Here is a 19,323-nt window from a genome sequence, read left to right as displayed (position 1 = left end):
AGCAGGAGACAGTTCTGATAAGCCTCCAGAAGCCAAATGCTCTCAAACAGTCAAACAAGTCTACTTTACAACTGCACAGGAGCCAAAGACTGAAGTTAAACTCTGTCTAGCAGACAATTAACTACTTTTACTCCCTCTAGTAACAGTGAAAAAAATGTGGTAATTTGTACTTGTAGTCCGTTTATTGGCTGACAGTCTTCTGGAGTTGCCTTATTTTTGTGAAGAGTCTTAGATATCTTCCTGACTGTTCCATAACTTCAAACACACAAAGGAAATAATCTTTTGTTCAACAAAAATGGTGAGGGAGGAAGCACAATAAGCTCTTCACAAAGAATTTATTTTGTTCCTACACATCCCACTTTGCAGTACGCAGTGATATACCAATTAATGAGAAAAGACAGATAAGGATAGATCAAGACAAAGGTATGTTAAATGTAATCTTCCACCATAAGAAGAAAACACATCACTATAACTACATTTTTATGAATAAGTCTAAAAAGCATACTCAAGAATAAAAAAAGAAGTGGCAAATCAAGGTTCTTTCTATTTTCATTGGTACTTTGGTACATTTCAACATCTAAAAATAAGTTTTGGAACCCATAACTGCTCAAACATCATGTTAATCCCAGAGGGCTTTGAAGCCAACTTCTCCTTTTACCAGAGGAAATTAGTGTATCTTGTTTACTTTAAAAAGCTCACGTCTTCACTAAAGTATCCTGAAAGAACTTTTCCAGGATTTCTGCAGTGTTCTATAAACAGCCTTCACTATACTGCTTTCACATTCAAGCCTAATTATTTCAAAGCTTCTATATTAAATCATAGATAGCTTGTTTTTTCCCTGCAAAAGAGCATTTCCTCTCTCCACAATTTTTCAATTATTTTTGTGCCAAATACATGGAGTAAGCTACTATACAATTTTCAAGATACGCCACTTCCCTTCTAAAGGGGTTTAAGCCAACAGCTTACTTGCTTTAATTATAAGGGTAGAAATTTTCAAGAACTCTGATGATAACCCAAAGCACAATATAAACATTCAGTTTTACCTACTTTTCATGTTTTTAGTAATCTAGTGAAAACTCCTACTCAGTATATCATCTGTTTCTGCTCCATACTACCCTAAGCAATAGCAAATAAAAGCTATTTTCAGGAAAAAAATTCTTAAGAGGTAGGGCTCGTTACAAGAAAAGACCAGTCTATTAAACAGAGTTGCACTCAATTTGCATTTTCTATAGCCTTCTAGAGAGGTTCTGAAATGGTATCATTCTAGACTGCAATAATTCTTTAAAAAAAAGGAGAAAAAACACTTCAGCCTTAAAACCAACCACAACTTCTTTACACACACACCCTCCACTTACAATTTTAAGTATTAAAATCTTAACAGTTGAATGACTAATGAATCAATGAATTCAATATTACAGTTTAAAAACAGCAGGGACTACCTCATAACTTGCTATGTTTCACAAAAAGTCAAAAACTGACTTATTTCCAGAAGTGGCTCAAGGCGAAATACCTTTAGTTGGTATTTGGGTAGTGGTTAAGCATCCTGCAGAGAAGGTAAGTTTGGACAATGGAGAAATTTGTCAAGGGAAAGGCAAGAAGAACGACAGAGAGGGAAGAGCTGAAAAAGGAATAGGAGATTTAAGGGAAGCAGAGGGTCATGTAATAAGACAAGTAAGTCTAACAACAAATCAAGAGGTGAGCAGGAAACGTACAGTTCATGTATAACACATTGTTAATGCTGAAGAACTACCTGATCACAACATACCGATTTGTATACTAATAGACCAGCAGAAACATACAAACACCACTAAATGGTGCACAACTGATTGATAACGCCCAGTTCTTAAAGAGTTTCATTCTAGTTCTTTAAAAAGTCCATTCTACCTTTCAGACTTGAGTATCTGCCCAACCAGAACAGGCCATAATGAATGAGCCCAGGTTAAGAGTAATATCCTAGAACTGTAGACATTTTACTAGAATAAATATGAATTTACATGTAAACCTTATACATTAAAATGCATACATTGTATGACCCTCAGACCTCTCACAGAAAAATTGTTTAAACTATTTCCTTACGCAAGGCAGTCCTGAAGTAGCCATAAGCATCATAAACAGGAACATACTTGTATAATTTTGTCCATGAGGGAAATACTAATTCTCCATAATAAAAAGTTTAAGTCAAAACCATAGTTATAAAATCCATTTACTTTTAACATCAGAAGCATTCCTGCAAGCTGCTGTATAAGTGCAGCCACTGTAACTCATGTTCTCGAGAGAAACCCACACAATCCTCCTGCACTAAAGTATACGGTTACCGTTGATACATAAAATATCTGGCACAGGAGATGTCTTGCTGCTCACAACAAAACTGTATGTCAACAATGAAATGCTACCATAAGGAATACAAATACAGTTTTAGGATACTGCAGAAGAGATACTACCACAACTGCACCTGGCATGGGTTACTGCTCAAACTACAATACATACATAATTCAGGTAAACCCACTCAGGAGGGCTAAACTTGAACTACAACAGGTGCAAAACAGCTAGGAAATTAAGAGTTCCTCACTTAGGACAACAAAACAAAGACTGAGCATAGACCCAATGACTGATCTCAAAACACAACGGGAATTAGTGCCAGAGATAGGGAAAAACTGTTAGGGTGACAGTTTAAAGGGAAAGGATGGCATACCAGGAACAAGCACAACCTAACTGTTAGAATAAAGTCCAGGCACTGTCTTGTGTAGAAGAAAAACAGTAAAAAAGCAAAATTCAACTAAACCATGCAATTTGATGCAGCTGCTTTTAACAGGCTGAACCTTGTGACCCAAATCCCTTCCAATCTGAAAATAAATTCAAAAGAGCTGAAAGATTTAAAATAAAAAAAAGAGAACCATAGTAAAAGAACCAACTAGTTCTACCTGCTAATCAATGTATTTTTACCTTACAGTGATAATGCAAGCTACGGTGTTGATTTTCACTAGTCCTTTCATCTGTTGTTTATTGCAAAGACACTATAGCTTTTCATACCACTAATGGAAAAGGACAACTCGAGAAGTTAACTACATATTCGGAGTTCTTTAAGCACTAGTAGTAAATTACAGACATACTTTACTACACTGGTTCTTTAGTGACTTCAAAGTAAGTTATTCAATGATGATACTTCGAGCTTCTTGCGCAGCTATAAATGAAGAACCATAAGACTGAGTAATTTGGAAACAAAGTAGAAGCTGTCACCGAGCAGCATCTATGAAGTTAAAATGGGTTGAAATAGTAGCTGAATCTATTAATAGTTACATATATAATAAAAACTGCTTTACCAAAACCCACTGATCAGATTAAAAAGTTCTCTTGCTCTACATCAAGTAATTAGTCCTTAGAAAAAAAAAAGTCACTATCTTGCAAACTATTTCTGAATGCACTTTACAATAAAGAGCCTTTTACTAGAGGAATTCAGACCATTTTCAAGTTTGACCAGACATCCAGAATAAGTTCAAGATATTTTAAAACAAAATGAACTTAAATCTGGCGTAACGTGCACACAACAACCCCAAAAACTTCATCCGATGTTGCTGTTTCAAACCATAACCTGTCTGGTTTTAAATCTGCAGCTACTCCTGAAGTAAATATTTTTCTAAGCAAGGACAGTCATGAAAATATTTTACAGGAGTTTATTACCTATATTTGCTTTTTACACTCCCCATCTAAAGCCATGTATTTCTGTTTCCATAGTTGACCTTTTACATTATGGAACTAGAAATTCACCATACTATGCTATGAAAAAACTTCCGTCCAACTGCAGCAAAAAGAAGTTAATGGTAGTTCTAAAATCCCTTCAACAACAAAACATAAACAACTGATTTTCATCTTGAAATACTTTGGTTAAGAAAACAGTCATTTACCAATAAGTTAAAAGTATCCAGAAGCAAAACATGAAGTAAATTGAGTAGTTCTGATGAAAGATTCAGAAAGAGCAGAAAAATGACATATTAACAAACTACACAAATTTACCATGTTTCTAAGTGAAGGAAATATTTTACACATCATTGAATACAGGTCTACCAAACCAGATTGTCAGTGCCAGATTCACAATAAATTTGGTGTTCCTCTACTTGTTGCACAAAAAAAAGGAATCTACTAGGAAGACTGCTGAGCATATCCTGGCAGTAGCAGTCAATTATCATAAATTTTACAAACAAAGATAGATTTAGCTCTGAGAACACTGACAATTAACACTGGTTTTACTCAATATGGCCAAAGCATGTAATTACATCTATCACTAACTGCTTTCATCCAGTCAGTTGAAAAATATACAAGACCATTAAGGATTTCAATTAAGGAAATCAAACCATTATATATGAAAGGAAATGTCTCATCCCAAATCCATAAAAATAAATAAATAGGTTAACTTACCAGCTTAATTGCCATATATTCATTTGTGTACAAATTTTTTCCTTGAAAAAAGAAAAAAAAACAAGAATGTAAGACATTGGCTTTCCTGTTCAATTAAAATGCCATTTACACCGCAAGAAAGTCTTTGAAACATTTTTGATCTAAGGTGCTAGGTGTTCTGGTAGTGACTTAAAAAAAAACATGGCTTTATTAGCCTGATACCATACTTCAAAGACAACTTTATTCTTGAATAGTGTTAGAAGTGGCAGTTTCATTGAGAGTGTTTCATCTGTTTTATCAAGTTTGCAAATTTTTATTCTTTTATTTTGCTTGAAAATTGGTAAATTACTGTAAGTGGAATGTGATATTCTATATTTTCATATTGATTGATGAAAACTACCTAAAATTTATTTTAAAATTGTTATATGGTTTTGGAACACCGGGCACTAATTAAAGCTAGAATTAACTAGGACTATTTTTTTTTCCCCTCAGTTCTGTAATTTACTATGCTTAAAGTTAGGACAAACAAGGCAAGAATATTACTGAGTTAAACACTTATACCATTTGGAAAATGCATCTAATGCTTTAAAAGTGGCTCTGTAACTGGATAAGCATATTTCAACAAGCATTACTTCAAATTGCACGCCATGACTAAAATATTAAACAAGCTTTACAGGTGTAAAATTAAAAAATAACAGATAAAGGAAAAACTTCTCACTTCTGATACTTTTTGTTCCTCTACAGTCTTCAAATGAGTTATGTGTGTATTATTTCTAATGACAACCTACTTTTTTTTCTCTGTAATATTGCTCAGGTCTGAATTTCACATGTTTAGCTCAGTTTTGTTAAAGAAATCAAACACGGAAAAGACATGGATCAAGGTTCTCTGCAAAGACAGTTATATTTAAAGTCAAAGACTATGATCTCAGCTCTAATCCTTACTTATTTTTAAAAATAGAGTACTCTTACAAAGCTAAAAAAAAGATGTATTAAAATAATGTGCCTTATAAGGGATCAACTTTACAAAAAGCAAGTTACTTGACGGCTGTACAATAATAAACACAGAATCAGTATGGGCAGCATGCTCTGATCTGACCACCAAAATAATGGATAATTCCAAGACCTATCCAGGGACTGAAGTGGAAATCCAGGTATCTTAATAGTTATTTCTTATCTTACAATCATTTGAGTTATGTTTTTGACAAAAAGTGTACTTTGTTTGAAATTGCTTCTGTATTTTTGCATTCTGTTACAATCTAGAAGACATTAAAAGAAACTCTTGCAGGGACCCTGCTCATTCAGTGTATTAGATATATAAATCAGCTACTGGGGTAGCCAACAAATCTAGTTACAGTTAAGTGACTGGATATTGGGTTCCAGTAGGCAGATGGAACTTGTCCAGTAACGACAGGTTTATCATTCCAAGGAAACATCGGAAAGGACATTCTGAAGAAATATCAGAACTTCCCATGTGGCAATTCAACACAATTGTCTCTAAAATATGGAAGACAGCAGATTTGACATCACTGTTGATCTGTCTCTAAGCACGGAACAACAGGTTTTGCACAATGCAAAATCACACACAGCAGCAGCAAACTTTCTTTCAGTACCCCATCAGTTTATCTTAACTCGGAAGAGCCTTAAGATTAACAGCTCAAAATTCAAAACAATTTAGTCTTCTGCAAGTTAATGATTGCACATCAGACATTTATTTGCTACATTCAGCCAATTTACCATTTGATCCACAAGCCAATACGTAAGTCTGGCCACTTCTTTCACCTCAGGTGGAAGAACTACAATGGCTACTGATTTATAATTGAATTTTTATCTCCTGAAGCATAACTTCACTGCTTTTTAACAAGTTTATTCCTCCTTTAAGTCTTTAAGATTCAACTCTAAGACACATGCTCAAAATACACTCCAGTTTGCCGAAGTGCATAAAACAAATTAAGTGCTTGTGTGCATTTTTGTAGGAGGGATGCCTACTTTAAGTTACTTGCCAATGTAGTAATGTAAAAATAACAAATTTAAATCACAATCTGTAACACCAGTCTCAACTCCTGCTTTCAGTGACTTACGTTTAAGACATCTTACCCCACAAATAACAATAAATAAGGATTTAAAATATCTACTATGTATGCAAAAAAGTAGACATTAAACAGAAAGCCTGCACTTGTCCTGGTAGATGACAAGACAGTACACTACACTATTATCTTCTTCCTTTTATTTTACTCGCTTGTCCTATTTTATTTCAGTACTATCAGACTTTAGGTCTTAACTACTTTAATACTGTATTTAGAATGAAGTAGATAATTTCACTCTGTATCTGCTGCTAACAAATGAGCTAATCTGGTACTGATCTGAAATAGATAATCGACTCTATACATTGTGACCCCTCCAAGATAACAGACAGGAAAAAAATTTATTAGTTTACTGTTGCCTTCAATAGTAAATGTAACATTAATTACACTGCTTTGAATAAGTTCATGGAGAGATTTAAAAGAAAAATTATCATTCAAAGCCAGTTTAGAAAAGTTGAGGACAAGGTGAAGACAGAGTCTCAGCTTGAGTTGCAAACTGCAGAGGCACAGATATAACACTATAAAGATCAAAATACACCAATCCTGTTTAACTATTTACATTCTGACTCAGACTAGATATAAGGCCCGCAGAAGCACTATATTAAACATGTGTTATATTTCTTGCATGTTACAAACATGCATAAATAAACATGATAAATTTTATAGCAAGCACTATATTAAAAAAATTGTCTGAAGGACAATGAGTGGTAGTTCTAGCAGAGGCAGAAGATCAACAGAAACATAACACCTACATAGCCCACCCTACTATCAAATACCCTACTTTTGAACCCACCTCCCTTCAAACCTTGACACAGTGCATTAACTCAAGCCTTCCCGGAATACTGGAATAAATTCTTGCTGTCAAGTGTCAAGTTATAGTTGTTAACACACACGGAATTCCCAGATCTTGAAAACCCTGGCTAATCATGCTGTCATCATGGAAAATTAAGTCCCTCAAACTAAATACATAGTCTTCCAAAAGGACACACCCATCATTTAGTGTCTATTTTAACAAATGGTAGTATTTACAGTTTTGCTACACAAGTTCTTTAAAATTCCACAAGTCCTTCTCCATCTATCCCTTTCTCACTGATTTTCATCCATCTGTTCAGCAGGGAACTAAGTGATGGAATTACCCATCTCCCAGATTCTCTCTACAGATTGATTCTCACTCTCTAACAGCAGCTCACTGTTTAGCCTCGCAACACTGCTCATGATGCAAATAAAGCCAAGGAATCCAAGAGTTTGCTGCTATAAAAAAAAAAACCACAAAAAACCACTGTACAGCCTGCCACATTGTCTCCAAGAGATCTCCAAGACCACAGTACTATAAATTAGACCTACAGGAGGAGGACGTGTTTCACATGCACTTAGCCCTAAATCCAACTGAATAATATTGGCTTCAGGAAGCCAATAAAGGTAGGAAAACACAATGACCATGAAATAATTTCCAGTATCTTGGAAGAGATGACTGACTGAATTTAGGATAGCACTGCACACAATTACAGAACATTTTTAGTCACAAAAGTCTCCTGCTACAGAGATTCTTAATATGTGATAGAGCTTGCACTGGCCAGGGTCAAGCCACAGGAGATGCGCAAGGCAAGTTTAAACTATCTGAAGCCTGAAAGTAGTTTGAAGAACTGTATGATGTGTTCATGTAAACATTTTAATGCCTAGACTGCATACAATGGTCTTAAATAATGTAAACTGAAAAAAAAACAAGGATCTTACCTAACCGTAGTTCTCCAAAGTTACCGCATCCAATTTTTTTGCCAACTCTGAAGTTAGGTCCAACCATTAACACTCCAGAATTTGAAGTACCAGTTCCACGTGGATTACGGCCTGACCTGCCACTAGGCCATGACATTCTTTCATCTGGCTTGTCCTTGTCTTTCTTTTTATTATCCATGTCAAGTTTACGGTACTCCACTTTGATTTCTTCCTCTTTTTAAAAATCAGTATAAGCAAACTCCAATGTCAAAATGTGAGAATGAAAACATCACCAGTGAAGTGTCCAGCTGGTTACTGTCAGTAAGCAGTCAACAGCAGCGTGTTCATCCCATTTGCAAAGCCTTGGTAGTATCCACAGTAGAAATTATCTCCAGAATGCACAAAATCAGCAACGTTTACTAGTATTTACAGGAATTCTGTTAAAGAAAAAACAAAGTTATTCGATACAGTAAGATTCTTGTACAAAATTACCTCTCCCTTCAACTAGTCATACAATTAAGCTATAACTAATTATATTTACTTTACAGATCATCTATGAAAAGCACCTCTGTAAGGTTAAAGCCTCTGACTCTAGCACATAATGGCAAGAGATACTGGTGTGACTGAAGTGAGTTAAAAGATATCAAGTCTTAATGCAACAAATATTTCCAAAAAAAAGACCAACACAAAACCACCCTATAAAACAGACATACTTAAAATTGACATTTAGACTCTTATTGCATCTTATGCCACCTATGCAAAAGAAAGCCTTTATTTCTGGGTTTTTTCACCCCAGTAGTATCTGTTGTTTAAGGAAATACTCAAGCTGAACAGTTATTGAAGTTACAGAAAGATATTAAAATTTAAAATGATTCCACTATCTTTTCTGAGTTGTAATTTCTGAGATGGACAGTTTATAAACTCATGGCAAGGACACTTTGGTTCTCTCAGTAACTCCTAGAGTCTGAAAATATATTTACTTGTTCTCCCCTGCCCCATTTAATTATGTCATAAATTTGCTTCCTTACTCCCCATGTCCACCATTTAGCATCATTGCCTAGACACTAATGACAACACAGATTTCAGCAAAAACATAATGTTAGCTTACTACTGCAATAAAGAAAGCTTTCATTTTCATCTTGCCCACAAGAACAGGGGATATTGTTTTCTATTTGACAACAGTGGTTTACAAACCCAAAATTTAGAAGATAGTTAGCTACTACGTAGCCAATATTTCAGGGTGAGTTAAATATCTGTTCAAAATTATTTTGCTACATTTGCTTCAATCTTGGGAATATACTGCCACACAAGAAAACATCCTCTGAAAAAATAACGTATTTCATGTGCTACAGACTATTCTAAAGATAGTCATCAGGAGCTTATTTTAAACACTTTGAACTGAAGACACTTTCATTTCTTAAACCCATTTCTCACAAAGTAAAATTATTGCTTACATCATAGCTTATTACAACATTTTAAAAAAATCAAAGAGCTAGTAGAGAAAAGATACCAAAGAATATGAACAACAACTCAAGTAATTACATCTGCCGAATAATGGATATTCATAGGACGGTCATAACTAGACAATATTCAAAAATCACTAATCAACAGCTGACTAACCTATCACCTGAACAATGAAGCACACGGAAATTTGTTTAGCAAAGAAACATGATCACCTTACTATGAAAGGGGGAAATAAAAGACTTGTTCTGAGAACAATCAAAAAACACAAATGCAGGTTCCAGTCCAAGTAAACTTCCTTAATTCAAGAGAAAAGGACTTCAGCAGTGAGTAATGAATGCAGTGGTGAGGTATGGTATAGCAGAGACATTTGAGAGAAAAATATAAGCATACTTGGCTACAACATAATCTTGCAGGTTCAAGCACCACCACTAGACACCCTAAAGTCACTTTCCAAACCACGGATCTCAGAGTCAAGGGGAAGCAACAAGTAATTTTGCCTCACCCACTGAGCTACAAAAGCTAGGGAAGAAAGAAGAAAACTAGAAATGGAGTGTGTTGAGGTAGGACTTCAAGGGCACCATTTAGTACGTAGAAAGAAGGTCAGTACATTTGATGCAGCAGAATGCACAAATATTTTAAGTACCAAAGAAAAAAGACTTATGTTCCATATTGTACTGGTTCTCCAGTGAGAAATAATAAGATAAACAATCCTAGAAATTTCATTGCTAATACACAGGCTTCACGGCGAACAGAAGCAACGCACCTAAGCACAGCATATTACTGCCATCAGCAAAGAGTAAAAAAGCATAGGCAGTTACTAACACAATGCTTTGGTAATCTTAGTAGCAGGCCAAATTTCCTGGCACTATTTTCCACATACTAAAAATTTCATACTACCACATGCTGAAAGACATACCTTAGCACAGTGAAAGGCACTAATAGTTCATACCAGTGATACGAATGGCCTCCACAACAGAGCACTAGGACTACAGAAGGGACTGGGTATGCAGGCAAACCTGAAGAAATCCAAATCCGATTTCAGAGTTAATAGGATTCTTAGCTTAGAGGTTTTCCATAGCTTACCTGTTGACACAAATGCAATATCTAACCACATGTCAAATGAGTTTAAAATTGTATTCACAACTTCATTTTAGAAGGACCAAACAGTTCAAGTTTTGTCATTTATTTCAGATTTCTCCATTTTGTCTTTGTACTTAACTATCACCTGAGCACAGCTAACTGAGCAGAAAACTCGGCTGTAACAGGCTGGGTTCTGAGGGTGATGAGAAGCAAGTTGTGATGCATCAGGAATATGGAATAACAAGCAGGCAACATGAGGACAAAGGGCACCAGAAATTCAGTAGCAGCACTAAGACAATGGTGATCTCTAAGAAATCAGTTGTGAGCCAAAGAAGGTCCATCATCACCAGAAAAGCTTCCAATCTTACACTGTTTCAGTTCATGTATAAATAAAACAGTACCAGAGAAACCAAGTTGGGAGCTCAAGGACAGATTATTTAGTATTTATGCAAAGCATATTAGCAGCTCTGGGTGGATGCTTGTCCAGATGAAGCCTAGTAGTTAACAAGACACTGAAGCTTTGCCAGTGAGAAGTTAATTTGCACAATACACTTTTTTTAATCCATCCATAATCATAGGAAGATCTTAAATTTAGGAAGTCCAAATAATAACCAAGCCTACCTCTGAACAGTACTAGGTTACTAGAGATGAAAACTTGCAATACCTTTAGAATCTTCATTTTAAAAATACCCTGCCTGCACACACAAATATCTTTTTCTACAATCTAACAGTCTAATATTTTAGATACTAGTTTATTAGGCAGTAATGGCAACAGACGTTCTGAAGTTAGTTTATACTAATACTACAGTCTTCAAGAGAACTTTTTACTGATTACACACAGCCTCAGACACTGAAAATGTCCTTATATATAACACTGCACACCTAAACAAATACCAAATTGAATGCTCTTTTTAAGCAGTTTATAAGTTAATTTATTAATTGAAACAGCCAATTTGGAATAGAATCCTGTCCAAGAAACTATTGCCTGTATTTTTCAATTGCAGTATTCACTCTGAAACCAGCTACAGAAATTTAAGTTTTAATTAGTTGCAAAAACTGAGCTAATTTATGATAAATCTTTTTGCTTTTCTTTTAATCTTCTGTAAAATGCCCACCCAGCTGCTCCCTCGCTCCCCCTTCTCAAAAGGACAGTGGGAAGAAAATAAGATGAAAAAGCTCATGGGTCAAGATCAAGACAGGGAGATCACTCACCAATTACGCTCACAGGCAAAACAGACTTGACCTGAGCAAGATTAATTTATCGCCAATTAAAACAGACTAACACGGTGAGAAACAGAGATAAAGCTAAAAACTCCTTTTCCTCCCAGGCTCAACTTCACTCACCACTCCTCCACCTCCTTCACAAATGACGCAGGGGGACAGGGAAATAGGACTGTGGTCAGTCCATAACTGCTCTTCTCTGCTGCTCCTGCCTCCTCACGCTGCTGCCCCACTCCAGCATCGGGTCCTCACCACAGGGCACAGTCCTTTGGAAACAACCTGCTCCAGCATGGGTCCCCCACGGGGCACAGGTCCTGCCAGAAAACCTGCTCTGCCCTGGGCTCCCCTCCACAGGCTGCAGCATCCTTCAGGACATATCCACCTGCATCACCATGGTCTCCTCCATGGGCTGCAGGGGAATCTCTGCTCCAGCGCCTGGAGCACCGCCTCCACCTCCTTCTTCACTGACCTTGGTGGCTGCAGGGCTGTTTCTCTCACATATTCTCTCTCTCCTCTCTCACAGCTGCTGTGCAGCTTCTTTTACTATTTCTTAAATATATTTTCCTGGAGGTGCCATTATCTTCAGCTGTGCCCTGCAGTGTGTCTGGCACAGGGCAGCCCTGGCCTCTCCTCAGAGGCCCCTGCAGCCCCCCCGGCAGCACCAGGGCACAGACACCCAGTGCATTTACAAAAGCAACGCTCAAGTCTTTCAAGTTCGTGAAATTCCAAACACTGTAGGTGAGTAACGACTTTTTTTTTTTACAGTAAAAAGTGCTTCCAGAAGAAATAGCCTACCACAGGCTTTTTCATTTAAGAAACCACTACTTCCAAAACTTTTGTGCCTGCACACAGACCCACCGCAAGCTGTTAGCCATATGTCATTTTAAAAACTCAGAATGCAGTAAAAGAAAAGCTAAGTTACAATGGACTCAAGGGATAAAGATAAGCTTTAGTACAAGCGTCACTATTTATCAAGTAGATTGGCTTTGTAAATGGTACTAGCATTTTGGGGCCAAACCACAAAGCAGGAAAAAACTAATAAAACCCAATAAAATACTTTAGAGCAAATAGTAAATAAACTGATTATGAATTCCTTCATGAAAAAATATTTCCTCATAATTTTTAAGTAACATTTTATTGAGTGTTTTACTGAAGTTTAAGGCAACAATACATGAAACCGAATACATTATTAACAACTTAAATTTCAGTTTCCAAAAATGCATCTATTACATGGACGAATCTATATGGTAACTTATGCCCTTCCCTCTTCTGCTGTTGAGCCAAGAAATATTCCAGTTATATTTTGGGTATGCCTTTTTATATATACTGAAATTAGCACCTTTTATCAGATTCATACTAAACAGACATTAGAAGCCCTGTACATTTTTCACACGCTATATGTCAGAAGGAAGACACACAAGCATTCCTGACACAGTCTCTCCAGGACACAAGGGTTCTCTTACAACATTTCTTAAGAAAATAATCCACAGCTAATTTGAAATAAGGAGAGCACTTAGACTTTCTTCATATTGAAATTCCTGTACAACATTTTAGAAAGTATTTACCTTAGAAATACAAAAGGCATTCATGGTAGTTTGTTGGGTTTTTTTTTATTTATACTGCACTTCACTATGACACAGCTATACTGGTGATGGCAATATCTTTTCTTTACCATAATGCTCACATTCTAGAGGAAAAGCACTAAAAGGCAAAGATATAGATAGATGGATAGATAGATGTATGATTTGTAATTACTTGGGCATGCAAAAACTTCTGATACAGCATGAAAGTAAATTACAAGTTACAGGAATTCCATTAGTTTTCCTAGACTGTTAAGGAAGATCCAGCAGATTCGTTTCAAAGACTCAACATAATTTGTAGGGGTCTGAAGTCAGAGTCAACAGTATGCATCACCTTAAGTGGAAAAATATCACATGTAGTGTAATCATTCTAGTTTATTTGCATAATCCTTGTCTTGCTGTGTGATAGTTCCATGGGCTATATGTTCCTCACATGCAAACTGCCTGAAAAAAAGTGCTCTCCTCACCTTCATTTCACATCTTGATTTTTTATTTAATTTTCATTTTTCATCTCTGCCTAAGTAAGTGAGCACCCTTGACCCATAAGCTTCATCCAGGCACCAGGGAATACTGTTAGGATTTAAACAAGCGTTCTTACTCAAAAAATATATGATTAAATATCAGTATAATGACAAACACACCACCAAAGACAAGTTAACCAAGCAATGTCATAAGAGTGAAATGATTACTTATGTTGAAGTATGAAGAGGAAGAGAAAGCAAAGGAAGCTATAGCAGCAAAGGTAACTAGATCTTAATTAGAAATAAGATATACAATCCATATAGATTGAGGCTAAAAGATGAAACGAGACTGGAAGATCTGTAAGGAAGCAGTCAGAGTAACTGTGATGCATAACTAACATCAACTAATAGAGGTTTTATTTAATTGATGGGATTTAATAGACATTCCCAGGCGCTGTAGAGAGACTGCCTGAATAGCAAAGAGAGGATGGTGAAGACAAGCAAGAATAGTGAAGATAACAGCTGGATACACTTTTCATTTGACTGACAGCAGTCATACACCTAACATCTGCAGAAGAGGAAAAAGCAGCTCAGGCTCAGTTTTAGAAACATAAATTAAAACTGATGGCAAAAGACAGCCACACTACTGGTCCGTGTCAACACATGACAAATACTGAACACACAGCCAAATTAACCAAATAAATACAAACTTAGTCACAAGACTATCGTAACACCACCCCAAAACAAAACCCCAATTTGCAATGAAGAAGCATGGGAGGAAAACTGCATTTGTTGGGTCCACAGAGAACTGACTATTTCTGCCAGTACTGGCTTTATCACATTTGAGGTAAGAAGTCAAAGGCAAAACTTATTAGTTTACATTCACTAATGCATTGGTCTGGCTAAACTGCTAACTCTGGAACTACAGTAGTTTCTCCGAGCTCAGGAGGGTTTGCTCCGTTCTCTGCTCCATTAATGAACGTGCTATAATTCACCTACATGCATTATCACTTGCAAACTTTTGTGGACTTGACCTCACAACTTCAGTAATGTTCTTTCTGAATTAAATACTTCAACAAAGCCAAGGCAGGAACCAAAGAGAACATTCCTTAAAGACCTCTACTGTCTATAAAGGTTAGATGAGCAATTTTGTGATATTTGAAGAGGACAGACAGACATCTATTTCCTTGAAGGGACATTTTTACTCTACAGAATGTTTTACACATGGATGATTTGCACACAACACTTTCTTACTTAATGGATAAGGAGATTCCAACTCAGAAAATCCAGCTTGTTTGAAATATTTGCTTTGCACTCTCTCTGCTGCATGAAATTCTACACAGAGAGCAACCAAATGAGTTTTAATGGAACTATACAGGTGTGTGAACAAAAACGATCCTTTTAATTTACCACTATAATCAAACTATTTCTTATTTAAATTTGAGTTGTGCAGTTGTATAATCCTAAAGAACACAGAACACTGAATACTCTCTAAGAATGCATACAGAACTAGACATATAGAGATTGAAATTAAGCAAGTCTCACTTACAAATGAATTCATTGTGGGAAAACTTCAGTATTTTTCTTCCTCTAACAAGTAGATTATGATCTCCGAATGATTTATACTTAAAAGAATATTTGCCTAAACTTCTAAAGAAAACTGTTTAGGGCTCTGAAGAAAAACATTAATATTATATACATGGTGAATAAATGGGTGAGTTAGAAAAACATTCAGGCTCTATTCTGTCTTCTGTTCCATCGTACACTCAGTATACTCAACATTGCTGCTACTGTTCCAAGTTCACAAATCACCCAAAAGAACACATTATATATTAAGCAACCATATGCTGCTACAGAAAATCTGTGAACCAAAACAATCTTTACCTAAACTACACTGGAGACATTTTCCTTTAAATCCTCTTATCTTTTCCTCCTTGATTCAGTTTTCAAAACTTAATAGAGCAGTGCAACACCAGCTATAAGAAAAAAAGGATAATTACACAAGGCCACAAAAATCTGATCAAATCTTCTAATCATATTCATATTACAGTTTTCCTCTTTCAAGTGCCCTGGAAAGAACTGCCAGCTGTTTACTTTACACCACTACCAGAGACCATACATACCCACTCAAAAACAATTTCCTTCACATCTACTGGTACAAAAAATCTCAAAGCCCCAGTTGGGCTGGCAATTTTAAAGCACCATTGAGTTTTATTACCACACAAGTATTTCTAATGTCTTGCACAGGGTCAGTCAAATTATTGCCAGAAAGTGTCAGGCTGCTAAAATTCAAATTCTAAACCAGGGATTGGCATATAAGAAGAAGTGACACCTAAAAAACATTTTAGATATCCCTAGATTACAGAGATATATATCTACACATCTCTCTAAATCTCAGTTGAAAATGTTCCAATTAATACTACCAAAGACTATGCCATATAACAAGAACCCTACTCTGCAGCAACAAAGACTTTCTAGGACCTTATATAAGGCCGAGTAAAAAAACCTAACTAATTTAAGCACCTTCTTTATTGATAAATCTCTCAAATGGCTAAGCCTGCAGCAGCACTGTAATTCATGCAAATTTACATATTCCAAGGTGTATGTCATAGCAAGTCCCCTTTAAAATAAAAACTTACTAGCCACTTCTTTCCTTTTCCATGTTCCAGACTTACTCTTAAATAAACTCATTAAGAGAACATTAACACTGCTAAATAAAACATTCCACTGTCAGAAGTGACAAAGTTTAATGAAACATGCAATCATAACTGCTCCCTTAAGTACCCTACACATTGCCTTTCAGAGTTTAATTACAAGATCCTATATCACTGCTAGTATCAGCATACTAACATTTTTCTCTAGTTTTAGAAAAAGCATACAGTACTACAAGAGCTAGGGAGGAAAACACAGGATTCCATGAAAGAAAATGAAAGACAAAAAAAACACCTTCAGTTTAAGCACAAAGCATTTAAAAGTTCACCCAGGCTCCTACCATTTTCATACACCTTCAGCTCTTCTCACCACTCAAGCTTCTTCATTCACATACTTCTACTCCCAAGGTCTTGTGTTTTTTGGCACTGACATTATTCTAGCAGCAAAGCTTCTCCTCACAACTTCGAGAAGAGTGCAGAAAGTTTCTAGTGCCTCTGCCACAGACTTCCAAGAGCCTTCCTCTAACATTACACACAGTTTTTATGGAATAATTCACCTAAGTAGCCCTTATTTCAGATGGAGAACAGCCACATTCACTTTCCAATATTTGTTTGAGCGATACAAACACATCTGGACCACGGATAGAGTAACATGGAATTTTATTCAGCAAAACTCCTTTAGAACTATTTAACAGTAGAAAAACTGCAATATATACTACAAATCTGAAATCAAGCTCAGAATGACAGCTTTGTTGTGAGGTAATCAATACACAATTCAAATACCTAATCAACTATTTCTGGTATTGTTTGTATGCCTCATGGAAAGCTTAAGCTATTCTTCCTAGCATACCACTAAGATGAATGTACCATTTTCATTCATTTTTATATACATGTCTCCACGTATATAAACATGGAGTTTTGTACAGTAGACAGAGTACACTCAGAGTACACTCACAAAATTTCAAATACACAGCAAAAAGGTTCACAATCAAAAAGCCCTTGAAAGTTTATGACAGTAGTTTCTAGCCTCGAAAAACTCTTGGAATAGAATTTGAATTGTAAAATATCTCTAAATTTATATACTATTTAGTAAGATTCATAGTTTACTTAAAAAATAAATCCACTTTTTAATCATTAAATATTTAATTGTTTTCAATTCAGTCCAATGAGAGAAATTCAAACCTTCACATGATCTTCATGTGACCCCAAAAAGTAGAGTGGCTATTCCAACAAATTATATTACAAATAAATTTGCCTATTGCTTTATTTTTCATACAAATAGATGCTTATAATATTGGTATCACACCACTTTGATAGTTGTTTCCTTTTCTTGCTAATTTGAGCCTGAAAAGAAAAATACTTTCACAATAAAAATACAAACTCCAAAATAAAAACAGATGTTAGAAGGTTTATTGCATAACTCAGATAAACATAACAAATGCCATTTTGACTTAAGCATATTATCTCATGATTTTCCAAATTTCAGAAGCAGAAAAAAAGGCAAAATCATTAGCATCTCAGTCAAAACTAAAGTCAAAATGAGAGTGCTGAAATATTCCATACTTAGAACTTCCACAGAGGCTACATACTCATGACATGAGCTTTGAAAAACAAAAAACATTTCCAAACCTATTTCTCCTGACAGTTTCTCTCTCCAGCTACCAGTATCCTATACTGAAATTCCTCATTACTGTATCATGTCACATTTCTTAGGAGTTCTCTAAACGTAACCTCAACGTAGTGAAAACTCATTCATCAGTATCTCATTTTCTTCACAACAATATAATCTATTTGATATACATGGGGAATTTCAAACTTTTGCAAGTCTAATGAAGCCTAATTTTCTAGTTTAAATCATTTAACATGAAATACAAAATACAGCTTGGCATTATCTGCTCTTTCCTTTCTCCCACTTCTAGCACACCTCAAGATTCACCATACTTTCACATGTTAGTTGATTCACCTAAGAATGTTTTGTTCTCTCATTTCTTAAGTACTTATTCTTCTGACTTTAGCCAGATAAACAAGTACCTTGGAAGAAGTGTAAAAGGAATATGCAGATCCTCTGAAGCAACACCATTCTCCCCTCCAAAAAACAGTAAGACTTTACAGCAGATGTGAACTAATACAAGAAACCAGGATGAACATTTTCAGTTTCACTTAAGAGGACTGGTGTCTCTACATGAATAAGATGAGAAATATACAGAACACACAAGAAGTGAAGATGCACCTGAATCTGATGTTCAGCAGCATCCACATTTGGGCCATCAAAAACCACTGCTCACATTCTTTCCCAGCGAGCTTGCCTTTCAAAATTCTGAAGACCAGAGCCCACATTTGCTACATTGATTCCAGAATGAAGAAGCATGCAATATATTAATAAGTTGGAAATCATTCTTAGAGTTTCAGCAGCAAGGAAGGAAAATGAGCAAAGCAACTACTACTTGTTGATCACATGCAGATCAAACTCTTCGCACCTGAAAATATAGATATTTACTTAAGAAAGCAAACACAGTAATTTCAAAGGCAAATGAAATCTCTTTATAACAGATCATGCAGGAGCTCAGCTGTGCCATGTGTTTCTCACTATACATGGCCTCAAAACATTTTTATTTTTATTTGTGCTCTTCAGCATTCTAAGGCGATTAACATATCACAACTGCACTTAAATTTTGTTTGC

At 35.8% G+C, this 19,323-nt stretch overlaps 1 protein-coding gene across 8 annotated transcripts in view; it reads right to left on the bottom strand.

Annotated features, from left to right (window-relative positions):
• Positions 1 to 19,323, bottom strand: part of CSNK1G3 (casein kinase 1 gamma 3) — an 83,617-nt gene that overhangs the window by 53,279 nt on the left and 11,015 nt on the right. For all 8 annotated transcript variants that reach the window (XM_054185422.1, XM_054185425.1, XM_054185427.1 and 5 more), the window contains exons 2-3: positions 8,208 to 8,623; positions 4,414 to 4,454 (exon numbers count right to left, since the gene is read on the bottom strand). In XM_054185422.1, coding sequence (XP_054041397.1) covers positions 4,414 to 4,454; positions 8,208 to 8,385 — 219 coding nt within the window. In that variant the 5' untranslated portion in view covers positions 8,386 to 8,623. The remainder of the gene's footprint in view (positions 1 to 4,413; positions 4,455 to 8,207; positions 8,624 to 19,323) is intronic.

Source organism: Rissa tridactyla, chromosome Z (genome assembly GCF_028500815.1).
Source record: "Rissa tridactyla isolate bRisTri1 chromosome Z, bRisTri1.patW.cur.20221130, whole genome shotgun sequence".
In the NCBI taxonomy this organism is placed as follows: Eukaryota; Metazoa; Chordata; class Aves; order Charadriiformes; family Laridae; genus Rissa; species Rissa tridactyla.
This window is presented reverse-complemented; position numbering and strand designations above follow the sequence as displayed.